Source organism: Glycine soja, chromosome 14 (assembly GCF_004193775.1).
Source record: "Glycine soja cultivar W05 chromosome 14, ASM419377v2, whole genome shotgun sequence".
NCBI classification, from domain to species: domain Eukaryota; kingdom Viridiplantae; phylum Streptophyta; class Magnoliopsida; order Fabales; family Fabaceae; genus Glycine; species Glycine soja.
Window position 1 is genome coordinate 17,716,410 of NC_041015.1, and position 25,477 is coordinate 17,741,886.

General features: G+C 39.3%; 1 protein-coding gene across 2 annotated transcripts; it reads left to right on the forward strand.

The window, feature by feature from the left end:
- Positions 1-3,799: 3,799 nt before the first annotated feature.
- On the forward strand, positions 3,800-25,209 carry LOC114383565 (E3 ubiquitin-protein ligase At1g63170-like). 2 transcript variants are annotated; one of them, XM_028343259.1, is made up of 6 exons: positions 3,800-4,249; positions 4,351-4,404; positions 4,794-5,430; positions 13,676-13,801; positions 13,881-14,166; positions 24,228-25,209. In XM_028343259.1, the coding sequence occupies exons 3-6, from the start codon at positions 4,820-4,822 to the stop codon at positions 24,459-24,461; spliced, it is 1,257 nt and encodes a 418-aa protein (XP_028199060.1). In that variant the 5' UTR covers positions 3,800-4,249; positions 4,351-4,404; positions 4,794-4,819; the 3' UTR covers positions 24,462-25,209. The 2 variants fall into 2 exon arrangements, with proteins under 2 accessions (XP_028199060.1, XP_028199059.1); XM_028343258.1 differs by having other exon boundaries at positions 4,351-4,399.
- The last annotated feature ends 268 nt before the right edge of the window (positions 25,210-25,477 follow it).

A 25,477-nucleotide genomic window follows, 5' to 3' on the forward strand; every position in this document is an offset into this window, starting at 1 on the left:
TAATGGAAAAATTATGGGATATTCTATTAGCATTAGAGATTTATTTTTAGAGAAATGTATCAAGCAATAATGTGTTGAAAGTGACTCAAAGTTTTTGTTCAACTTTTTTCTAGACAATTTGACCATAATCATCGATATCCAACTAGTATTAGAAGGATACAACAATTGTTGTCAAGAGATTGGCAAGTTTGCATAACTCATACATATCGTGAGGGCAATGTTTTAACAGATTGGCTGGCTGTGATGGGCCATGACCTACCTGTGTGTTTGGTTTGGTTTGACCTACCACATTAAGGTTGTTGGAACCTATTATGGAGAGATTTTGTTGGGGTTTCATTCTTTAAAAGAGTTAGTATCTAGTTGTTGTTAAATCTCCCTTTGATAAAAAAAAAAGTGGAAAAAAGAGATATGTACAAAAAATGACACAAATATCCTAAAAAAAAGAAAACAGAACAAATTAAATATGTTTTTCTTTTAGAGTTTTTCGTATAGTTCCATAACTAAAAGTTATCGGTCTTGGTACTTAATTTATTCTTCCATTTAGTTTTCATCTTTATCATGATGCATCTCTATTAAACAACAATGTGACACTAGTTTTATTATTGTTTAATTACATTTTAAGGTAGTGAGACATAATGTCTCAATGAGTGCTCTAAGACTGTATGGCTGGGTTAAACTCTTATACCCAAACAATTCATCTATTGGTCGGGTTTCCTATGGATTTTCCCTCACTAGGTCTCTATCAAAATCTATCATTACTATAGTTGGGTCTACATCCATCAATCATAAACACTTTTTTCTAACACATCTCTCGTGCTTACTCTACTATGATGGTTCCCCTTTATCAATATCATAGGATTTATCCTTTAACTAGCAAGTTACTTCCATTACTCTCTCTAGCATTAACTTCATTTTTCATACTTGCATTCTACTCTTTAACACTCACTTTGCATCAATCTATTTCTCAATAAAATACATCATAGCCTATACTAACATAATGTCATTTTAGGTATACCTCTCTCTACGCCCTTTAAGAGTCATACCCCACCCCATTACTAGCCACCACAACAATTTAATATTTAGAAACATATATATTCACAAACATACTACCACTAGGGATATAATCATTAACACATCACATAAGTACAACACAAGGCATACATGACATCCACAACATAAGCCACACAAGGCAAACAAACTCATAATAATGCACTATGCAATTCGATGTTCCTTTCTTTTTTCTCACATATATATGGTACTAGTAAAATATTTGCACAAGAAGCTCGGAAGGATATGTAATAACGAACCCACATGATTCCTTTACCACACTATCCCCAAGATGAGACTATTGGCGATGCGTCAGGGTTACCTAATCTTGCAAGAATACTCCAACCTATAGAATTAGCATGAGTCACATGAAGATTCCAAATTGGATAACACCTCCAAGTACAACATCATACTTCAACTCATTCATGTCCTCCTTGGTTCAGCTCAACCACCTCCTACGTCTTAAAAACATATGCACATTTATGATGCATGTCTCTAACATTCATATACAAGTGGTTCCATTGAACCTTACATCAAACTAGTGAGCCTATTCTCGCCCCATATAGGTTAGGTCACTAGTCTCAATGGCATATTAACATGTAACCACAACTTATCATAACATGGTGGTCTCTGTTCCACATGACCTTGGGCCACATGTAAATCTTTTCAAAACATTGCCATGAAATCACTGTATTCACCAATGTACACATGAACATCATACATTGCAATTCACACTTAGAGATAATGTAAAACATTCAATGAATCCACTACACTCTAATCATCATTCAATCAATCATGTACCTAAAATACATCTTAACTCTATGCCACACATCAATTATAGCATCTACCCACTTTTTATTATGATTGGTATTACATAAATTATAGCATCTTAATCATCTTAGAAAGGATAAGGGAAAGCACACACCAAGGAAAGCATGGAGACAAGCTCTGACCAACCCTTATGAACCTTGTGGTGTCATCCACCATGACCCCTACAACAACTCTTACTATGGTTAAAACTTGGTGTGATTTAAAACATGATCCCTAAGCCCTGAGTTTGGAAACTCTAAGGGGAAGATAAAAATATTAACTATTAGGTTTTATGCGCTAGGGGTGGAAATAGGCCGAGTAGAGCTAGGCTTTGCTCGACCTGTACCTAGCTTGGGTTAAAAGCATATGGCATGAGCCTGACTTGTTTACTCGTAGAGGCTTTTTTAAGGGTTTGAGCTTGGCCTGGCCTACAAGTCTATTTTGAGGCCTAGTTTGTGATAATTTAGCACTATGATAGAGGTAAAAATATGTATGTGAAACTTTACAATAATCAAATCTAATTTATTTATATGATATAAGCATATTTTAAGGTTTAATATAGCATTCATGATCTTACTTAAAAATATATTTTGTAATAATACATTTAAATGACAAATTTATTTTTTTAATAAACTTATTTATACACTTTAACTTGACATTTTATGTAAACCAACATGATTAACATTTAAAAAGACAAATAAATGTAAGATTTTAATGAATTATAACATTTTAGTACAATAATAATACTAATAATGAATGATTATTTATGAATTTTTAAATAGGACAACTTGTTAGACCTAAAAGGCTTTTTGAATGGCGTAGGGCCTCACATGTTTACCTAAATAGGCTTTACTAAAAGCCTTGGCCTAGTCTAGTTTCTGAAAAGGCCTAGCCTGGTCTGGGCCTAATGTACGCTAGGCCATAAGCTTTTGTTGAGCAGCTTGGTCTATTTTCGTCCTACTCTACACATAACTATAAGTCCACTCTATTATTTTGTACTTCTAAAACTTGTAGGTCTCTTCTCTCTATATATAGGAAGGAAGAGATTTATGAGATTATTTTGTCCAATGTGAAACTTAAAGTGTTTTTCATGATCAAGTAGTCTACTTCATAGTCAATTTTCTCTATGATAGAAGCCTATTTTGGTTTCTATGATGTAGGGATGAAAAACCAAATAAAAGAATAGATTAGGAACCAAGACTAGTCAAATATAAGTTAAGGGATTAAAAACAAAAAACCGTAAAAGTTGAAGAATGATAAAAAATCAAACAAAACATTGATTAAAGATTAAGACTGATTAAATTATATTTTTTTGTGTTGACTCTATGTTTCATCACAGGAAAAAAATTCTAATTAAATTTTAATTTAAGGACTAAAAATTAAAACCTCTAAAAGTTGAAGGATTACAAACATATTTTGCACAAGAAAATATGTAATAAATAAGATTTTTTTTCTTATTTTCTTTTTCTCTAAATTGATAAGAAATATTTGAGTGAGTTCCACCATATTTTTTCTTTCCTCGTCTTTTTTTTTTTCATATCAAATGTGGGAAAACTTCACATTGATTCTTTCCCTTTTTCTTTCTCTTGTTTTCCTTCATTATCCAGAAATAAGACACTAATGTATCCCATTTACTATTGCTATTTATTATAGGTAGAAAAAAAATTAAAGGTGTTTTTGAAAAAACTAGTTAAATTTATCTTATTTAGGTGAAAGAATTTGTATTTGATGATTCTGATAAAAAATAGTTAAACTTATCATATTTTTTTATATATTTAAAGACCACATTTATTTTTTTATTCTTTCACGAAAATTCATCACTTATCATAATTTTGAAGAGGAATTTGATTATTGTTTTTTTAAAAAAGTAAAAAGCCCAAACTTTTATGCCTTTCCCTTGTCATCATTTTTGAAGGAGAAAAAAACAAATAAAAGAAGAAGAAAAAAAAAAGATACTGCGAGGTAAAACAGCAAGGAAGCAACGGAAGTGTGCATGACAGCCTTTGCCTTTGTGTGATTGTGACCCCGTTCGTTCCTCTTTCCCTCCGTCACCATCCCCCAAACCCCATACGGCGCCGTTTCCCTCTCTTCTGTCGTTTCTTTCGCCTCTTCCCTCCGATGCGCTTCTCCATCTCATTCCTCGTTGTCGTTTTCGTCGCGCTTTGCGATTCTTCGAGTCAACGCTCCCGTTTCGCTTCTCTTAATTGTCGTTTTGTCGATTCATCCGCATAAAAAAGCACCTTCTTCACACGCTTTCTTCGTCATTCTCTGAGTCTCAGGCACTCCCTTTCATTCCGAATTTCCTTTATCTCAATTCAAAGAAACCACAACTGCCACGTGGTGACGCGAAATCGTACACTGCTACTTATTTCGTTGAAGAAAAAAAAAACACGTATTCGATTTTATTTTATTTTTCTTTCTATTTTTAAATTGTTTAGGTTTTCAATTTTATCGCCGTGAAACGATTGTTATTATTATTTTCTTGTTCTGCAGGTTTTAATCGGTGTTTTTTTTATGCCTAAAAGTCACTTGCGGAAATTAGGTTAGGTAATGTTCCTTTCTCGCTTTCCACGCTACTGTATGCATTTTGTTTTGAGCAATTTGTTTAAAATTGCTTATAAAAAGAAAAAGGAAACAATTTTGTTGAAGATTTAAATTTAAATTGTTAACATATTGATACATATAGTGCAAGATGAGAACTATGTATGGTTTTGGAAGTAAATGTTGTTTTTTTAACAGAATACCAATGGAAGTAGCTGATTTTTCAGCATCCTGGTTTTGCTAGTGCTAAGGAATAGAGTTTATTTTCAGTCAATTTGTATTTAAAGGGGGTGTAAATATGTCTCTGTGTGTGTTTTTCTGGGTTAATCTTATGATCCCTTGGTGGTGGAGTTAGATGGATGTTATTGTTGTCTCACTCAATCTATGTCTTGAAGGTTCGAGCGGCACTTTGCCATTGTTGATGGAGCGGTCCGGGAGCTTAAACAGCAGTCAGCATGTTATAGAAATAGCTGGGAGCGCCGATGCTTCCACATCGTCTGCATCACATCATGATAGACATTTTAATGGCACAAATGTGACGCAGCATGAAGAAAGAATTAGCGGTGCAAGGATGCCTCTTTCTCAGCCTTCAGTTTCAGCAACTAGTGTATCTAATGGGTCAAATAGTCGAAACTCATCGTTCATAAGACGAGGGGATACTCGGCGGAATAGGAGTCCTGTGCATTCAGGGTTATGGATATCTATTGAGCTGGTCCTACTCCTGAGCCAGATTGTTGCATCTATAATTGTTTTGTCTTTGTCAAGGCATGAACATCCGCGTACCCCGTTGTTTCAATGGATCATTGGTTATGCTTCTGGATGTGCTGCTACCCTCCCTCTACTTTATTGGCGGTATTATCATCATAACCATATGCAAGAGCAAGAGTCATCTCAATCTAGGCAGACTTCTCCTCGGATTAATGATCCTTCAGGGACACTTCTTTTCAGTTCTAGAACTAATGGTGGAGAAGATGGTCAGTCTGCCGTTGCATCTTCCAGAAGCAATCAACCTTCATTATTGATGAATAGAAGGTAGTGAATTAGTTACTATTGTCAATTTTTTTTATACATTGTTAGAATGGCACCTTTTTTCTTTACTGTGAATTCATGAAAGTTCTGTTGTGAATTCCTCACAGGAGCTTAATATTTCTTTAACTGTTGTTGAAAATTGGTTTCAAAGCCTAGGGTGTAACCAGAAATTTGAAAATTGAGCATAAAATATATTAAGAAATTTGAAAATTTTAGTCTTCAAACTCTAGCTTTTAATCTTAAAGGGTTTTTGTTTGGACATTATTTCCTTCCCTTGTTCTTCCAATAACCAAACCAAAGCAATTAAAAAGTAGGGCTAGTTAAGGTTTTGATCTCTATAAAATCTCAGATTTTGGGCTTTTCTCCCATTAAACTTCTCAGTTTTAGTCATCAATATTAGTCTCTGTTGGGTAAATTTTTTCCCTTCTGTTGCCCATTTTTAGTCCCTAAGATTACTAAAAATAGAAACTTAAAATGGGCAAATTTTTTTATGGAGACTAAAACAAATTATTAAATTGACAAACTTTAGATACATGTGTTTTTTTATGTTTTTCTCTAATTAAAATTGGAGCTTTATCTTGGTAATCTATGCTGATCTTTAATGCAAATTTTTATTAGACGGATTGCCATGGTTAATCTATTGTTTTTATTGCAAAACAACACACAAGCATGTGAGGAATCATGCTTTTGTAGTAATGGTGGTCGTGCCGCCTTTCGCGGCCAAAACATGTAAAATCGTGCTGTTTTGTGAGTATCGCAGTTGCGATCTGCACTTTAGGGTTGGGGGAAAGAGTAGACCCAAATGTTGTCATTTTTGGCTTTTAGAGACTTACTAAAGGGTAAAACCATAAAAAAATAATAATATATATATATATATATAGAGAGAGAGAGAGAGCGAGAGGTAGAGAGAGAAAGAGAGAGGGTGAGTGTGGGGAGGGGGGGGGGGGGTGAGAGAAACACAGAGTGGTTGACTATAGGATTCCGACGACAACCTAGTAGAGATGGGTATGGCCAGAAATGCGATATTAGGAGAAACTGGAGGGATGCATCATGCATCTGACATAATCTCGTTCTATTTCACAAGATTTCCTGAAGACATGAATGAAACTGAGCTGTGGTACGTATTTAAAAAATGGGGGGATGTTCGAGAAGTATTCATCGCAAGAAATCGTAATAAGTGGGGAAAGAGATATGGCTTTGTTCGGTTTAAGGGGGTGAAGGATGCCACGACATTGGAGAGAAATCTGGACAGCTTGGTAGTAGGAGGACTAAAGATGCATGTTAATGTACCAAAGCATGGCAGAGAGAGGATTGTACGCGGAGGAGACAGCAGGAAAAGTCGAAACTACCACAAGATAAGAACGAGGCAGCCTCGTATGCGCAGGTCCTCATGATGGAAAGTAAGAAACCGGTCACAAGGTGGACTCAACCAGCTCTGAGTTCAGTTGGATCTGCATCCCACTCATCGGTGCACCTGAGTATACTTGTAGACAAAAACACATGGCTAAACAGGACATGGGTGGGAAGATTGAGGAAGCTCACATTGTTTGACAGGATAGAAGATGATCTTACGTGGAGTGGGTACGACAGCATAACACCAAAATATATCGAAGATGATATGGTAATGCTAATGGGCCTTACAGAGACTAATGCTGCACAAATAGCGGTGGAAGTAAACGCACAACGCTCGGCAATATTCTACTCCCTGGAAAAGTGGTCACCTCAACTAAAGACTGGACACCGTCTGGTTTGGCTATCATACTGGGGTAGACCATTCCATGCCTAGGATATGGAACACATTAAGCAGATTGCAACGGCGGTGGGAGAAGTGGTGGAGGTGGATGACGACATGGATGAACTCCACAGGCTGGACAGGGGGAGGATATTGGTTAAGACATCACGACCACCATTAATCCAACATAAGGTCGGACTATGGATTAACGGAGTAGAGTACAACGTCCATATGGTTTAAGAAACCTGCTATAACTAGGATAGATGCAAGTGCTGGGGGAGAAGAGGTACTGGGTCATCGGAGGAAATAACTTCCGTCGATAGTGATAGCGAAGCAGGGACACAAATGACGAGTGGAGATGTGTTTTCTGATACAGAAATGTCGTCGGAGGATCATCGGCCAAGAATGGTGGGATGCGAGAAGGACCAAGGAGACACGATGATACAACAGACTGAAGGACAACACCAGCCTGTTAGTCCGCAGGTCAATAACCAGCGGTCACTGTTGACTACAAATGAGTGGGCCATACTACAGACCTGCAATGGTCAAAGAGGAACTGATCGAAGCAACCTTAGGTCTGATAAAAGCAAAATAATTCAGGCACAAGGAACTGCTGAGGTGTCAAATCGTACCCCTAACAGCCAGCTAGGGAAGGAGGATAAGGCAAATGAAGACAAAAAGGAGGAGGAGGTGCTTAAGGAAGGAGGAATGGTGGCAGCAGAAATTCCAGAAAGAGAACTTTCACGGGAATCACAAAACTGCAAGGAGGACAATGGGAAAAAGGTGGGCCTAGTGGCATCAGTAAATTTTGAATTTGAGGCACAAGGAACTGCTGAGGTGTCAATTCGTACCCGTAACAGCTAGCTAGGGAAGGAGGATAAGACAAATGAAGACAAAAAGGAGGAGGAGATGCTTAAGGAAGGAGGAAAGATGGCAGCAGAAATTCCAGAAACAGAACTTTCATGGGAATCACAAAATTGCAAGGAGGACAGTGGGAAAAAGGTGGGCCCAGTGGCGTCAGTAAATTTTGAATTTGAGGACACAACTCTGTGCTGGTTTACTAAATATGGAGGATAGTGGGCTTTCAATGGGCCTCTCAACAGAGTATCTATGTGATAAAATAGGGGGTGCAGAAAGAAATATCCATAATGAACAGACAGGCTGAAGACATGTGGGAAAGGTGTACTCAAGAAGTAAAGGGTGTAGAAAGAAACTGGACCAAGGGTATACTGCTGGGCTGTTAAGAAAAACAGATAACAACGCCCAAAATGAAGCCAGTAATGTAATTGAGAACCAGGAGATATTCACAACAAGAACTAGAGGTAGGTGATCGGAAGAAAAGGCTGTGTTAACAACACCAGACCAAGCGCAGCCTGCAACTCAGGCTCCATTGCAAAAAGATAGTCATCAGACATGTGATCAGCTAATGGAAGCATCAACACAATGGGAGATGACACAAAACTTGGGAGTTACATGCGAAGGAAGAGATGCAACAATAATCACCAAATTTATGAAGATGGAGGTGAGGGACAAGGAGGACGCTGACAAGTTGGGTAGCAGGAGGTCTGAATAATGAAGATCATCACATACAACATTAGGGGACCTCCTGCTACCCAACTTGTTGGATCATTGCCCAATTTTGCTGAAATCAGAAAGTGTTGATTGGGGACCTCGTCCGTTCCGGATTTTAAACTGTTGGTTCCATGATAAATCTTTTCGAAGGGTGGTTCAAGAATCTTGGTCGAACAATCAAGTAAGGGGATGGAGGGGTTTTGTGCTCAAAGAAAAAATAAAAGGAATTAAGGCTACCCTGAGAGCATGGAATAAGGATCAATTCGAAGACACCCGACACAAGTTACTAACTATTGAGAAGGAGCTAAATAAAATAGAAGCGGAAGGTGATGTAAGACAGCTATCTGCCCATGAACTAATGTGTAGGAAAAAACTCCAGGAGGAGTTATGGTTAGTAGCCCAATCAGATGAGTCCTTGGTGAGGCAGAAAGCAAGGTCATGATGGATTATAGAGGGGGACATTAATTCTAAGTTCTTTCATAGATTTGAAAACTCAAAATACATATTTAGTACTTTGAGAGGACTGGTTGTAAACGGTGTATGGGTTGACGAACGGGGAAGGGTGAAGGAGGAGATATACTCGTTTTATAATAGATTTTAGGAGGTTGCATAGGTGAGACCCAAACTTGATGGGGTCAGGTTTAAAGAAATTGGACAGCAGCACATTGTTAGGCTGTTGGGGCCATTCACTGAAAAAGAAATTAAGGATGCGATTTGGGAGTGTGGAAGTGATAAGACTCCTGGTCCATATGGTATAAACTTTAGATTTATTAAGGAATTCTGGGAAGTTCTCAAGGTTGACGTGCTGCGGTTCATGGACGAGTTCTATGTACATGGATCTTTCCCGAAGGGGTGTAATGCATTCTTCATAACCCTTGTCCCTAAGGTCAAGGACCCGCAGAACCTTCATAAATTCAGACCTATTTCTCTTATAGGTTGCATATATAAAATGGTGTCCAAGGTGCTAGCAAGGAGGTTGAAGGGGGTGATGCCACTATTAATAGATGAGACACAGTCAGCATTCATAGAGGGTACTCACTTGCTGCACAGTGCTATCATTGCAAATGAAGTCATACAGGAAGCAAAGATAAGGAACAAGCCATGCCTGGTATTCAAAGTAGATTATAAAATGGCCTATGATTCAGTATCTTGGGAGTTTGTACTATATTTGTTGAAGAGGATGGGTTTTTGTGACAGGTGGGTAACTTGGATTGAAGGCTGCCTAAAGTCTGCTTCCATATCCATATTGGTTAACGGAAGTCCTACACCTGAGTTTATTCCCCAAAGAGGCCTAAGACAAGGAGACCCTCTATCCCCGTTCCTGTTTAACATTCTTGTGGAAGGACCAAACGCGCTGGTGAAAGAAGCAATGGATAAAAACCTGTTTCAAGGTTTCAATGTGGGCAGAAATGAAGTCAAAGTCAGCATATTGCAGTATGCAGACGACACACTTTTCCTTGGGAAAGTATCCATGGAAAATGTGAAAGCCATTAAGGTGATCTTGAGAAGCTTTGAACTAGCTTCAGGCTTCAAAATTAACTTTTCAAAGAGTAGATTTGGGGTGATCGGGATGTCAGATAGTTGGGAGGCGTCTACTGCTAGTTATCTAAATTGTGAGCTTGTGGACATACCTTTTCTCTATCTGGGTATCCCGATTGGTTCATACCCAAGGGGCTCAGAGCTGTGGGATCCTATTGTCAAAAAATGTGAGAGGAAATTGGTGAAATGAAAACAAAAATTATCTTTTGGGGGAAGGGTAACACTCATAAATGCTGTCCTAAATACTATTCCTATATACTTCTTTTCCTTTTTCAGGGTTCCAAAAAGCATTCTGGATAAACTGGTCTGGTTGCAGGGGTGGTTTTTGTGGGGTGGAGGGGCAGAGCATAAGAAGATAGCGTGGGTGAAATGCGAGTCGGTATGTTTACCAAAGGATAAAGGAGGAATCGGTATTAAGGATCTTAGGAAGTTTAATCATGCTCTGCTTGGAAAGTGGAAATGGAACCTGTTCCATAATCAAGGAGATTTGTGGGCTAGAATACTAAATTCAAAATACGGTGTTTGTGGTAACTTGGAGGGGGTACGTCGAGGTGGTAGAGTATCAGCTTGGTGGAAGGATATAAACAACATACTCTTTGATGGTGAGGAAGGCAGATGTTTAGCTAATGGCATACAATGGAAAGTGGGGTGCGGAGTAAAAGTCAAATTCTGGGAGGATGGATGGAAGGAGGATGGAGTACCATTTAAGCAGAAATACCCTACTCTTTTCTCAATCTTGAAGCAGCAAAATTAGGTTATCCAGTGTATGGGCAGATCTTCAGACATAGGGTGGGAATGGGATTTCAAATGGAGACGCCAATTTTTTGACACCGAGTTAGATTTGGCTGTGAGGTTCCTAGAAGACCTAGAAGGTACCAACATTCATTCGGAACGACTAGACAAGTGGATTTGGAAGGAGGATGGCTCGGGATTATACACGGCTAGGAACAGGTATAGGCTGCTCCTGTCAGACCAGATTAATGACAATCAGGATGGTGCATTTATAGAGCTGTGGAAGGTCAAGGTCCCCAGTAAAGTCACATTCTTTGCGTGGAGACTAATCAAGGACAGATTACCAACTAAAAGCAATTTGCGCAGGAGGAATGTGGAAATACATGATCCTACTTGCCCATTTTGCAAAAATAAAGAAGAGGATGCCACACATCTCTTCTTTAGCTGCAACAAAATCATGCCGCTCTGGTGGGAATCATTAATGTGGACAAATACTTCAAAACCACTTCCAGAGAATCCTCGCATGCACTTCCTCCAGCATGTGGTTGGAAATGGAAATCATACTAGTTCTCAAAATTGGCAGTGCTGGTGGATTTTCCTGACATGGAGTACTTGGCAACATAGGAATAAGATTGTTTTTGAAGAGGAAAGGTTTAATGGTACTAAGATCTTTGAGGATGCCATATTCCTATGCTGGACTTGGCTAAAATTTTTTGTTAAAGGTTTTGATATGCCTTTTTATCATTGGTCCAGCAATATGAAAGAGGCCTTCATGGGATGAGGGGGGATATAAATAGGAGTGGGGGTAATAGTGTATTTAGCATACTGTAGGTACTATGGTATCTTAATTCATGTTGCTACATATGTATTAGGACTCCATAGTCTACCTAAAATGGACCCTCTATAATCATTCAGTACAACTTGTGCTGTTATATATATATAATACAATTCTACTTTTGCTGATTAAAAAAAAACCCATAAAAACAGGTTTTACTCGATTAATCAACATTTTCACCCTTCCCTTGTTTCGATCCTGCATCTGAGAGCCTCCAACTCAAAACCTATTCGCGGCAACCCCAGCCTTTGTGAACCTTTTTTTTTTCATCAAAAGTATATATATATATATATATATATATATATTATATAGAATATTAAAATCAGTACAAGCAGTAGTGTTGTATATACATCCTAGCATTTGCAAGGTGCAGAACTATGGTGACCTAATACATGCTAATCAGCATGAATTAGGAAACCAAAGATCTGGCTAACCGCTAGGTACCCAACTAGCCAAAATTTGATTCTTTAAGCCAGCTCCCCTCCTCAGACAAATTCCAAACAAAACTAAGATCCCGCCACCAGAGAGATTCTTTGATGGACCTCCTTGTCGCATCCAAATTCCTCCAACTCCTATACTTTGATTCCAGAACTTGTGCCCCCAACTCCCCGTGATGGTGAAATAGGTTCCAGCGCCATTTCCCGAGTAAAGCAAAGTTAAACTTTCCCAAATCCCTGATACCCAAGCCCCCTTTCTCCTTTGGCAGACAAACTATACCTCAATTCACCCAAGCAATCTTCTTCTGGTTTACCTCTGCAGCCCCACCAGCCTATCCACCACTTTCTTCGGCACCCTGAAAAAGGAGAAAAAAAAAGATAGGGATCGAGTTTAGGACTATATTAATGTTACCCTTCCCCCAAAAGAGAGATATTTTTGTTTCCACTTTGATAGTTTTCTGTCACATTTTTTGATTACTGAATCCTATGTCTCGCTACGCCTTGGGTTTGCCCCAATAGGGATACCCAAATAAGAAAAGGGTACTGGCCACATTTTGCAGTTTAAGTACGTAGCAGCATCAAGTATGCATTGCTCAGTTGCCCCAATCGCACCAAATCTGCTTTTGGCAAAGTTTATCTTCAGTCCCGACACCAGCTCGAAGCTCCTCAACATCACCTTGATTGGTCTAACATTTTCCAGGGTTGCTCAAATTTTATCTTCTGTGAATCCTAACCGTGTCTGTTCTTTCTCTGTTCAGCTTTGTTTGTTTTCTCTTTTATTTTTCTGTTTTGGACATATTGATTGGTTGTTATTTTTCTGTTTTGGACATCGAGATTGGCTGCTATTTGCTGTTTTTGATTGAATCTATATTGATCATCAAAGTTAATGAGCATATGTTTGTAATTTTAGGTGGTGGTCTTTATTTTTTCGCATATATATATATATATCTACTTAGCGATCAAAATAGAACTCATCCTGTCACTGCTACTCTGCACTAAAACTCATTTCACTCCTTGTGTGTGTGTGTGTAAGGTTAGGTTAGGTTTTGACAAGAAATTTGAAGTCTCAAAGAATGTAGCTGTTTTTACTCTAATTTGTGATGAAAGTGTGATACTGATTACTGGCTAAAAGAATTGAGATTGATCTTACCTGTAATAGTTAAGTAAGAAGTTAAAGGTTTGTGTTATGAAAACTGATATGAAGGAAACACCCAATTCTAATTTAAATATTTTTTTTGCCTATGTCATGCTTGTTGCCATGTTCCTCCACTCACTCCAATTTCACTGTTTATTCAATTAGATTTGATATTTTAATGTATTGTTTCATGGTTATAACTTCCAAGTATTGGTATTTGTAATAACTTATGAAGCTGCTAAGCCCTTGTTCTTGTTGCACCACAGAATGAAGACACTAGTGGAGTACTTCAAAATATCTTTAGATTGCTTTTTTGCTGTATGGTTTGTTGTTGGAAATGTATGGATCTTTGGGGGACATTCATCTGCCAATGAAGCTCCTAATTTGTACAGGTAGCCTTTTATTCATTCTTGCATTTAATCTTCTGATTTTCAGATCCTGAAATTATATCTGCTTCATATCTCTTGGCAGGTTATGTATAGTGTTTCTTGCATTTAGCTGCATTGGTTATGCTATGCCCTTCATTTTCTGTTCAACAATCTGCTGTTGTCTCCCTTGTATAATTTCTATCCTTGGGGTTAGAGAGGATATGTCACAAAACAGAGGGGCAACTTCTGAATCTATTAATGCTTTGCCGATTTACAAGTTCAAGATGAAGAAAAATAAAAGAAATGGCAATGGCAACTCAGCTGCTGCCGAAGGTGGAGTTGTGGCTGCAGGAACTGAAAAAGAGCATGTGATATCTGGAGAAGATGCGGTAAGCACCATCAGATCTTTAGATATAAATTCAGCATACTTCATTAAAACTTTAGATAGTAAATTACACTTTCCTTTGAGAAATGCATAATAACGCCGCCGCCCCCCCTGTCTCTATTTTTTAAAATAACATTCCCTTTCCTTAACCCATCATTTGGTCACGAGGAAAGACAGGGAAGGAATGGGAGAGGATAGATGAGAAAAGAAATAGAGAAGAAATATAGGTGATTTGGTTGAAGAGAAATAGAGTAGAAATAGAATGATTAGATTTATGAAAAAACCCTTTTACCCTTACAAGATTAATGTTTTTTTTTCTTTTTAACTGTGGATCCAATAGCTGTTGGCAAGTGGAACTATCCCACTGAGGCCATCCTGGAGAAGCTTTTGATAGACTCCACTTAGGGGTCTTTATCTTTTTATTTTTGTTTGTTATTTGTTCCCTTCTTTGTATTTGTATTCAACCAAAAAAAGAAGCCATAACTGATTGTGCTTCTCTAAAAAAAATTAACATTCTCATCAAAACAATAGTGTTAGGAGAGAACAAAGTAGAACCTAAAAAACACAACACCAAACAAAAAAACAGATCTCAGCAAGTCAGACCAGATCTGTAATGGCGTTGGAATGTAAAAGCAATTTGAATTTTCAACACGGATTCTGCCATGAAATCCGTCGTTGTGGTGGATCTCGACGTGGAGGAGGACTCGCACGATTTGATGGCGTTCGACAGAGGTAAGGTGGATCTTGACGAAGAGGAAGAGTCACTGTGTAGACGAACATTCTCACCACTTCCAGAGAGACCTACATGGACGGAGATGGGGATGATGAAAGAAAGTGAGGGAGAGAGAGAAAGAGGGCAGTAAAGTAAAATACCGAATTTCTTTGCTAATCTTCTCATCGGAGAGTGGGTCCCACACAATTCAAAAAAATTTCTTGCCTATCTTTGCACAACCAAACCTGGGAAGTCTGTACCTTTTTCTTCTCTTCCTATCTTTTCTTATGTATTTTGGTGCAACCAAACGATGGGTAAGGGATGAAAATGTGCTAAAGTGTATTTCTGGTTAAATAGAGGTGAAGAATAAAACCAGTTAGTGCAGTCAAGTAGTTAGGGACGTCTAACTGAATTAGTTGGGAAAAGTAGAGAAATAAGGAAATGAAAAAGATGTGGAGAGTGCATGATATGGCAGAGTATGAGAAAAAGGAGGGGGGGGGGGCAGACTTATATTGTAACTCTCACCTGAACTCTCTAGGATCAAAACCAGAGGCGAGAGAATTGCAATAAAATTCCATTCTTTACTTGTTTCACTCTCATCATTATAAGAGGTTCCAAATCCTGGGGGTTCTCTCATGGTTCACTCAAGAGTGGAAGCATGACTGTACTATGTGGAAAGAACCTTCAAAATATTGATTAGAAAAAAAGATTGAAAATAGTATGGTAGTGAGAAGTGCAAGAATCAAGTCTCCAGAAATTGGAAGAGATTCTTGAAAGATTATTGCAGAAACCAAATGGTGAGTTGAATTGAGTGAACTCATAATTGGAACAGATTCATAAAAGATTATTGCAAAACCTGATGATGGTGAGTGTAATCAGTGAACAAATAAGGAGAAACCTGATGATGGTGAGTGCATTATTCCTACTTTGGACTTGGCTTAGAAACTTGGAGAAGGACTTCACAATTCACTACAATCAGTGATCTAGTAGTATTCGACAAGGTTTTTTGCATAACTAGAGGATAGAACAAGTAGGATAACAGTAACTACATACTACAACAGCAGCTCTTGAATGTTTCCCTTGCAGATTTTATTTGTCTGCTCAAGGATCCATTTGTAGGGTTGTAAATACATATGTACCTTAGTACCTCTGGTACTTTTTATTATATATATAAAATTACTTTTGCTGATCAAAAAAAAAAAAAAAGGAGGAAGTCGCATGGTGGAAGGGGATGCAAGAAATGAAGGGAGCAAAGAGTGAAGGAGGGAAGTGAAAATTCCATTGTTAATGGGAGATGATGGATGAGAGTGGGTCAATCTGGTTGAGTGATATTTCGACCTCATGGGGTGGCTGATAGTGATAGTGCAGACTATGACAGTGGTTGTGGAGGGTAGAGTCTTGTCGTGTTCTGATGGAGGGTCTATGCTTGCAGAAACTAGCGTGGATGGTCTTTGGGATGCAGGATTTGAAGGTAATGAAAATTTAACTTATGGTCAAATACATAATTTGGTAGTGGATACAGGACACAGGTTTGTACTGATTTCAAATTACAAAATAAAATTCGAAAAGAAAAGGTGACCAGTAAGCAAGAGGTGGGAACCTTTTGTCAACAATATGGGATAGAAACTATTAGAGCTCCCAGTGCTATACAGAAAAGAAAAATTAGAAAACAATCTAAACCAATAAATGCTTATAGAAAACCTTACCAAAATAGTAGATAAAAAGGACATAAAAAAACTGCATCAACAAGTAAATTACTCTAATACCATGTTAGAAACGATGTCAAAACAATTAACAAGAATAGAAAATAAAAATTGTATGGATATGCCAAGTTCCTCAAAATTTAACGGACCAATAAAATCTCCTAACCAACCAATTTATAAATTAAATAATGTACCTCAAGAATCTAGAAGCTATTAGATTTAAGAGTCATGTGGAAGTAAATATAGAGGATATAGAAAGGACACGAACAGATACTATGGCTTTACAATTATCAGCGAAGTAACTGAATCCTAGAGCATTAGGCTTTGAGTGGCGCCCATCATCACTAAGACTCGCTGTTGGTAAGGAGCAAGAGGTAAAGATGGTTAGAGAGAGAAACAGAGTGAGAGAGAGAGAAAGAGAGGGAGAGAGATACAGAGATAGCGAGAGACAGAGATTCAGAGAGGGAGAGAGTGTGAGACCTTACGATAGGTACAGTGCGAGAGTGTGGGATAGAGAAAGGGTGAGAAAGAGAGAGGGTAGACCGAGGGAGAGAGTATACACACAGAGAGCCGTAGATGACAGGAACTTTCTCCATCGACGTGAGCTTAGGAGCAACACAGTGCGCTCTTATCGGGCTGATGAAGACTTCATACGACCAAAAAGACGATCATCCTCACGCATTGCATACGTTGACCAGGAGGATTAGAGTCTTGATGATGACAATCATGGTACCTGGGTTGAAGTAACGCGTAAGAAGAAACTGAAAGAGATGACCAATAGAGGTGGAACGGGTCGTGGCAGCCATCAACAGGTAGGACAGAAGGCGACATGGAGAGATAAGGCTGATATCACAACCTTCTACTTCTCTAGATTCCCCGAAGGGATGATGGAGAAGGGCATGTGGCGCATCTTCCAGAAGTGGGGAAAGGTGTGGGAAGTCTTTATCCCCAGAACCAAGAATAAGTTGGGTCACAGGTTTGGTTTTGTGAGGTTTAAAGAAGTGATGGATGAGCAAAGACTGGAGAGGCAGCTTGATAACAACATTTTCATTGATGGGGTGAAAGTCTTCGTTAATAGACCAAAGTTCGAAAGAGGGAAGGTGGTAAACTCCTGGGAAAAAGGGACTTCTAGTCATGGTGAGGGGGATATTCCCCAGATATACAAAGATGGTAATGGGGTTAAAGTTGCTCAGGTGGAAAACAATATCCGTGTTAAACATCGATCATATGCTAAGGTTGTGAAGGAACCTGCACATGGTGCAACGGAACCTATGTACCCGTTGGTAGGTATGCCGGGGTCCGACAAGACGAAATACAGCCCAGTCATCCTGCAATCAACCAAGGCGTCCTCTGAGTGGATTTCTAAGGCCTGGACAGCAAGACTAAAGAACAGGGGTATGTTTGAGAGGTTGGAGGAGGAGTTGAAATGGGTGGTTGAAGACGATATTAATCCTTGCTATTGGGTGGATGACTGGGTCATCTTCCCGGACATGGATGAATCAAAGGCTGCCCGCCTCATAGACCAGGAGAAGGAGCACGGGTCTACCCCTATATCGGAGCTCCAGAAATGGTCTCCGGAGATAAGACCCACACATAGACTCACCTGGGTTCTTCTCTGGGGTCTTCCGCTGACAGTGTGGGATGAGGAGCTCATGACGAAGGTGCTGGCGGAGGTGGGGGAGGTGGTTGAAGTAGATGAATACGTGGAGGCTAGGCGGCGTCTGGATGTGGCGCGTATTCTCGTACGGACGCAGAAGGAACCTTCGTTCCAGGCGAGTATTCCGGTCATCATTGATGGGGTCGAGTACGTTCTCCAAGTCGTGGAGGACATGACGAGCTTGGGTAGGTCGAAGAAGCACCCTTGCCATGTATCCTGGTTTCCCCCTTCCCCATACTCGACCCAGCCAAACACCCCGGCAACAGGGGAGGAGCCCCACCCAAGAGTCTTCTCCGACGCCGATTTCCCCGATGGTGTTTCCGACGACAACCTAGGTGGAGATTTCGACGACAGGGGAGGACATGATGACGCCGATTTCCCCGACGCTATCCTTCCGCCTAATCCGCGCAGAGACCACTAGGTAAAGACCCTGGCTCATAGCTGCAGGGACCGGTCCTTCACCATTGATGACGTGGAACCATTTCAGAAGGGCAAAGTTCAAATTATGAACGGTATAGGGGCAGAGGTGGCGTTGACATCTTCCAACGGCCAACTTTCCCGAAATGGGGCAGCCTTAAATGAAGAAGCTGAAAGGGATATGCAGGGTATCATGTTAAAGGCAAAGCATACTGTCAAAGACAGCCTTTTAGACCAGGCCCATTTGACTTACACTCTTGTGGATACCCAACATAGGTCAGAAAAAGGTTCCGCAGAGGACAAAGAGGAAGCTTTGCCCCTTGCGGCAAACATACCTTACGAAGCTCAAGTCATGGATAAGGACAAGGGTACTGCTACCCATCTTCCCTCTGAGTTGGTAGCTGAGGAATTGGGCCAGCTTATAGGCCCAACCTCTTCAGTTAATAAAGTGTATGTGAGAAGAAAAGAGATGATGAAAAGTAAATCTAAAGCCCATCAGGTGGAGGACCCTTTTGAGGTTTGCAATTCAGAGCCTCACGCTGAGTTTATGTCTCCTTTACAACACAAGCCAGATTTAATTGCAGGCCCTATGGTTGATGTTCTGACCCATATACCGAAGGACTCTTTTCACACGCAATGTGCCCTTCTAAAGGAAATGGGATTATCCTGTGAGAATCAAGACAGCAAGGTAGAGGAGTTGTTATTATCCATGGAGAACAGAGATGCTTTGATGGCAGGAGAGAGGGGAATAAAAAAAACACAATCATGATTATACTCTCTTATAATTCAAGAGGTTTGGGGAGGGGGGTCAAGTGGACTGCTATAAGAAGAATTATTTCAAAACACAAGGTGGACCTTGTGTGCATCCAAGAGACTAAAAGGGGGATTTTTAATAAGTATATTTGTCAGGCCATTTGGGGGGATCCTACTGCTCAATGGGATTATGTTCCCTCAGTGCAAGCTGCTGGGGGGTTGTTATGTATGTGGAATAATTCCACCTTGGAGGTTGTAAGGAGGGTGAAAAGTAGGAGCTTCTTAATGCTTGAAGGGAGATGCATTCCCAATGATCAGAGGCTGGTGATTGTAAACGTTTATGCTCCATGTGACCTTGAAGGGAAGAAAGCTTTATGGGATGAGTTAAGGCAGTTGAAAGCCTCTAACCCAGGGGGCCTGTGGTGTGTTCTTGGGGTCTTTAACAGCATTAGAAGTGCAGAGGAAAGAGTCAGCTTATCCCAAAGAAGGATAGACCCCCATGATATCTCAGCCTTTAATCAGTGGATTTCTGATTTGGATCTTCAGGAAATTAAATCTGTTGGGCCTAACTATACCTGGATTAGGCCTAATGGTTATGTGAAAAGTAGGCTTGATAGGTTCTTGGTCTCGGATCAATGGTTGTCTTTGTGGCCTGACTGCTGTCAACATGTTCTGCAAAGGGACTTATCAGATCATTGTCCAATCATTCTGCAAACTAACATGGTGGACTGGGGCCCTAAACCCTTTAGGGTCTTTGATTGGTGGCTGCAACAGAAGCAATATCAGAAACTGGTGACAGACACCTGGAATAATGACCAGCAGGGTGGTTGGGGGAGTATTGCTTTAAAAAATAAGTTGAAAAACTTGAAAGTTGTCTTAAAGCAGTGGAGTAAGGGGGAGGGGAATGTTGATGTTAACAAAATATCCATCATCCAGAAGAAACTTAATGAGATGGAGGACTTAACTTCTAATCGTATTCTGTCTGACCAAGAGATCCAAATTAGAAATTCCCTTCAGCAGGACCTTTGGAATGCTTCAATTGCATTGGAATCTTTGTTGAGACAAAAGTCTAGGATATCGTGGTTGAAAGAGGGGGACTGCAATTCTGGGTATTTCCACAGAATGATAAATTATCGGAGAGCCTACAATGCTATTCCAGGAATTTATATTGAAGGAGTGTGGGTTCAGCAACCTAATTCAGTGAAGAAGGCAGCTGTTAATTACTTTCAGTCCAGATTTACAGAACTGAATTACTCAAGGCCGCAATTGGATGGGGTCCCTTTTAGATCTATATCTCAAGAGCAACGAGAGCATCTGACTTTTCCCTTCTCTGACCAAGAGATCAAAGAAGCAGTGTGGAGTTGTGGAGGTGACAAATGCCCCGGGCCAGATGGCCTTAATTTCAACTTTATCAAAAAAATTTGGGATATCTTGAGACCAGATTTTAGAAGATTTGTGGATGAGTTCTATGCTCATGCCAGCTTTCCTAGAGGCACCAATGCTTCCTTTGTGGCTCTAATTCCTAAGATGAATCATCCTCAATCCTTCAATGATTACAGGCCTATTTCCTTGATAGGCTGTATGTATAAGGTTATAGCTAAGTTGCTGTCTAACAGACTGAGATCTGTCATGGATGGGCTAATTGATGAAAGGCAGTCAGCCTTTATTAAAGGAAGACACATCCTTCATGGTATTCTGATCCTTAATGAAGTGGTTGAGGAAGCAAGGAGAAATAAGAAACCTGTGATGATTCTTAAGGTGGACTTTGAAAAGGCCTACGATTCAGTTTCTTGGTCTTTTCTGGATTACATGCTGTGCAGAATGGGTTTTTGTCCAAAATGGAGATCTTGGATATCAGCTTGCCTCCACTCAGCATCGATATCAATTTTGATAAATGGTAGCCCTTCTAAGGAGTTTAATCCTTCTAGGGGTTTGAGGCAAGGGGATCCCCTAGCTCCCTTGCTTTTCAATATTGTGGGTGAAGGTATTACTGGAATGATGAGACAAGCAGTCCATAAGAACCTTTATAGAAGCTTCTTGGTTGGGAAGAAGAAGGAACCTGTAAATATATTGCAGTATGCTGATGATACTGTTTTTGTAGGGGAGGCTGTGTGGGAGAACATTCAAGTTTTAAAGGCCTTATTAAGAGGTTATGAGCTAGTTTCTGGGTTAAGGATTAATTTTGCCAAAAGTCAGTTTGGGATTATAGGTGGTAGAGTTAATTGGGCTTTGGAAGCAGCTAATATCCTACATTGCAGACAGCTGGAGTATCCTTTCATCTATTTAGGCATACCTATTGGAGCTAATCCTTCAAGTCAGCTGGTGTGGGAGCCTCTCATCAATAAATTCAAGTCCAAACTAGCCAAATGGGCTCAAAGAGATATATCCATGGCTGGGAAGATCACTCTTATAAATTCTGTCCTTAATGCCCTTCCAACTTATCTTCTCTCCTTTTTTAGAATTCCTCAGAAGGTAGCCACAAAGTTGATCTCCCTCCAAAGGAATTTTCTGTGGGGTGGAGATAATGACCACAAAAAAATTCCTTGGGTAAAATGGGATGATATCTGTTTGCCTAAGAATGATGGAGGCTTGGGGATAAAGGATATCTCCAAATTCAACATAGCTCTGATGGGTAGATGGATATGGGGCTTTGCGTCTGATCAGCAGCAGCCCTGGGTCAGAATTTTAACTTCAAAATATGGTGGTTGGTCTGAATTCCTGAATGGCTCTGACAAAAGGGGCTTTTCCCATTGGTGGAAAGATATTAGAAAGCTGTATCACCAAGAAGACTGTAGTATTTTTAAAGACAATTTGTCTTGGAAGGTTGGATGTGGGGAAAGTATCAAATTCTGGACTGATACTTGGTTAGGGGATCAATACAATCTGCAGCAGAAGTATCATCAGTTATTCCTTATAAGCAGACAGCAAAAGGATCATATTTCCCATATGGGCCATTTCAATCATAATATCTGGAATTGGGACCTGAGGTGGAGGAGGAATCTCTTTGATCATGAAAGTCTCTTGGCTGCTCAGTTTATGGAGGAGATCAGCTCTGTTCCTATTCAAAGACAGGTGAAAGATAACATGTTGTGGCTGGCTGAATCTAATGGTCAGTATTCTACTAGGTCTGCTTATAGCTTATGCATGAACACCACTTCAGCAAACCCTGATGGCAACATTTTTAAGGCAATATGGCAGCTGAATATCCCCCCCTGGGTGGCAATCTTCTGTTGGAGACTTCTTAGAAATAGGCTTCCTACCAAGGCTAACCTCCTAAGAAGAAGGGTCAGTATTCAGGAAGACACCTGTTCTTTATGTGGCTGTGCGCAAGAGGATGTGGGGCACTTGTTCTTCAACTGTAAAATGACAAATGTTCTATGGTGGGAATCTATGAGATGGGTTCGGGTAGTTGGTCCCCTTTCCATTAACCCAATTCATCATTTATACCAATTCTGTGAGGGGTTTGGATCGAATGTGAATTATAGTTCAAGATGTGGGTGGTGGATAGCCTTAACCATTTCTATATGGCAGCATAGGAATCAATTGATTTTCCAAGGAAAACCTTTTGATCCCTGTAAAGTCATGGATCATGCTATTTACTTAGCTTGGTCATGGTTAAAGGCTTATGATAAAGATTTCAGCATTAATTTCCATCACTGGTCTTCTAATATATCTACTTTTGTTGATTAGATGGGTTTGGGTCTGAATTTTTTTGTTGAGTTTGTGTGTTGTTTTGGAGGGTAGCACTCTGGTGCCTTGTAATTCTGCTCTTTGGTACCTCTGGTACTGGTTTACCTATTAATGATATATATATATTTGCAGCCTTCCAAAAAAAAAAACTGAATCCTAAATTCATTACTGTAACTTTTGCGGATAGATAACCTACCTTCTTTTTGTAAAGAAGTATTTTACAGAAATAGACTTGGCAAACTACAGGTTCTCTTGATGTAGTTCCCTTTTGTTATGTGTTTTTCTTGATGTCCCCCGTGTTTCGTTGTTTTTTTTTTCTTTTTTTCTGATTAATATAAATTCCAGGTGATCTTATGATGGCTCAGGTAGGGGGTCCCAACATAGTTGTGATGTCCTACCTCGCTGCCATTCTTTAGTTCACCTTTAAAAAAAAAGTTCATTACTGTAACAATTGGCTTCACAGCCGCACAGGTTCACCCAAAATCCTAATTTCATCTCATAAACTCCTACAGTCAATACCAGGGATTTAAACTAGCTGTTGGTGACGCTGAGTTGCAGAATAAAATTGCTCCTAAGAGACTCATTCCCATTAACATAGACTAGAAGTTTAGCACACATTAATTTCTTTGGGGAGGGGATTGTAATTTTTCAAAATAGAGGGGAGTGTAATATAGTTTAATCGTCTCTTAGAAGAGGATGTAATTCACCCAACTTCATAGCATCCTGACATTGTCTAGTTACACTTTGTCCTGTTATGTGAAAGATTTTGGTATTATAGCACTTTTATTTAATCAAACTTCTGTCTCTTTGGGCTATGGAGGAACAGATTTAGGCTTTTCGACTTGGTACATTAGCTCTTATTTTGTTGCTTTAGTCTAAGAAACATTTTTAAGCCATAGTATCTTAAAATTTTATTCGTAAATGTATCATCCATGACATCAGGTAAAAGAAGTTTGATTTGGTGTGTTTGTGTTGAATTAGATTAGACTATTATTTCATTTATTCTACTGAATCCATTATAGTGTAAAGTGTTAAAAAGACCCTGTAGCACCGTATGCCTTTCTCATTTTAACCAGGTCCAGGATATTGTTTTTTTGTCTGCTGCTTATGATTGAGAATGCTGTTGTCGACAGGTTTGCTGCATCTGCCTGGCAAAGTATGAGAATAATGATGAGCTGAGAGAATTGCCTTGTTCTCATCTTTTCCACAAAGACTGCGTCGATAAATGGTTGAAGATAAATGCATTATGCCCTCTTTGCAAGAGTGATGTTGGTGAGAACTTAACAGGATCGGTCTCTGGAGAAGATGCCAGCCAACAACAGGGTGAGAGCAGGGTTGAGAATGGCCTCACGAATACCTCAGTCTAGTTGAGTTATATAGAAATATACAATTTGGATCCTCTCATTTTCCCCTTAGAACTGGAGAATCTCCTCTGGCAAGTTACGACGAGAGAGAAAGAACCAATCACCTATTTAGAAAAGCTGGTGAACCCTGCACAGGTAGTGGTGGGTAAACTAATCACATATTTATGAAACCGGTGGATCTTGCACAGGAAATGGTAGGTTCCTATGCAATAAACTGTATTTTTCTCTCTCATGACAAGAAGCTCGTCTTCTCAACGATAAGGAAATAATCTGAAGCCCCTTTTATGCATATGCACACTTTGTGCTGTTGTAAAGGTTTTTTTCAATGCACTACACTCTTTGGAAGGATGTTTGATTGAGGTCATCCATAGCATTTTTGTTGATGTGTTTTTCTTTTCTTGTTGGAACTTAAGGTGGCCGATACAAGGCATCACCTTCTGTAGTCTGGTGATGCAGCTGTTTGTTCAAGGGACGCTCATCATGGCCGTGTAATCTGTGGTATTGACAATGGGAATTAAAGCGTATGATTTCATCTAAATGGGTCACAGGAATATATATATATATATATAACGTGAAAGGTAGCGCCTTTTTCATCATTTGGCAATTGTCATGTATTTTTAAATGTATTTGTTTTAATTCTCGAGGATTATTTATAGGCATTTTACTAGAGGCTACAATTTATTATGGCCTCCTTCATTTGTTTTCAGTATTATTTGAATAATAAAAATTCCATAACAGAGTAGTTAACGAATTTAGTCTTGAAACATAGTACAGTACGTTGTTATTTTATTTTTTTGATAGTCATATTATTTGTAGGGAGTACTCACTGTTGATTAGTTTTTATCAGAGAGAACTTGGTTGATCATTTTTAATGGAATTTTTATTTAATTATGTTTTTTTATTCACAGACTTTGCTTAAAGAGATTGTGTTTGGTATTCTCATACTAATAACTTATTAGTATATATATTCTATTCCTATAAAAAAAGTATCTATTCTATTATTTAATATAAAAAAATAG

Bases quoted from the DNA above. Each gene is read 5' to 3' on its own strand.
- LOC114383565 (XM_028343258.1), top strand. From the start codon at position 4,372: ATGCCTAAAAGTCACTTGCGGAAATTAG. The intron at 5,431-13,675 runs GTAGTGAATTAG...GTTGCACCACAG, and splicing joins TCATTATTGATGAATAGAAG to AATGAAGACACTAGTGGAGT. The intron at 14,167-24,227 runs GTAAGCACCATC...TGTTGTCGACAG, and splicing joins TGATATCTGGAGAAGATGCG to GTTTGCTGCATCTGCCTGGC.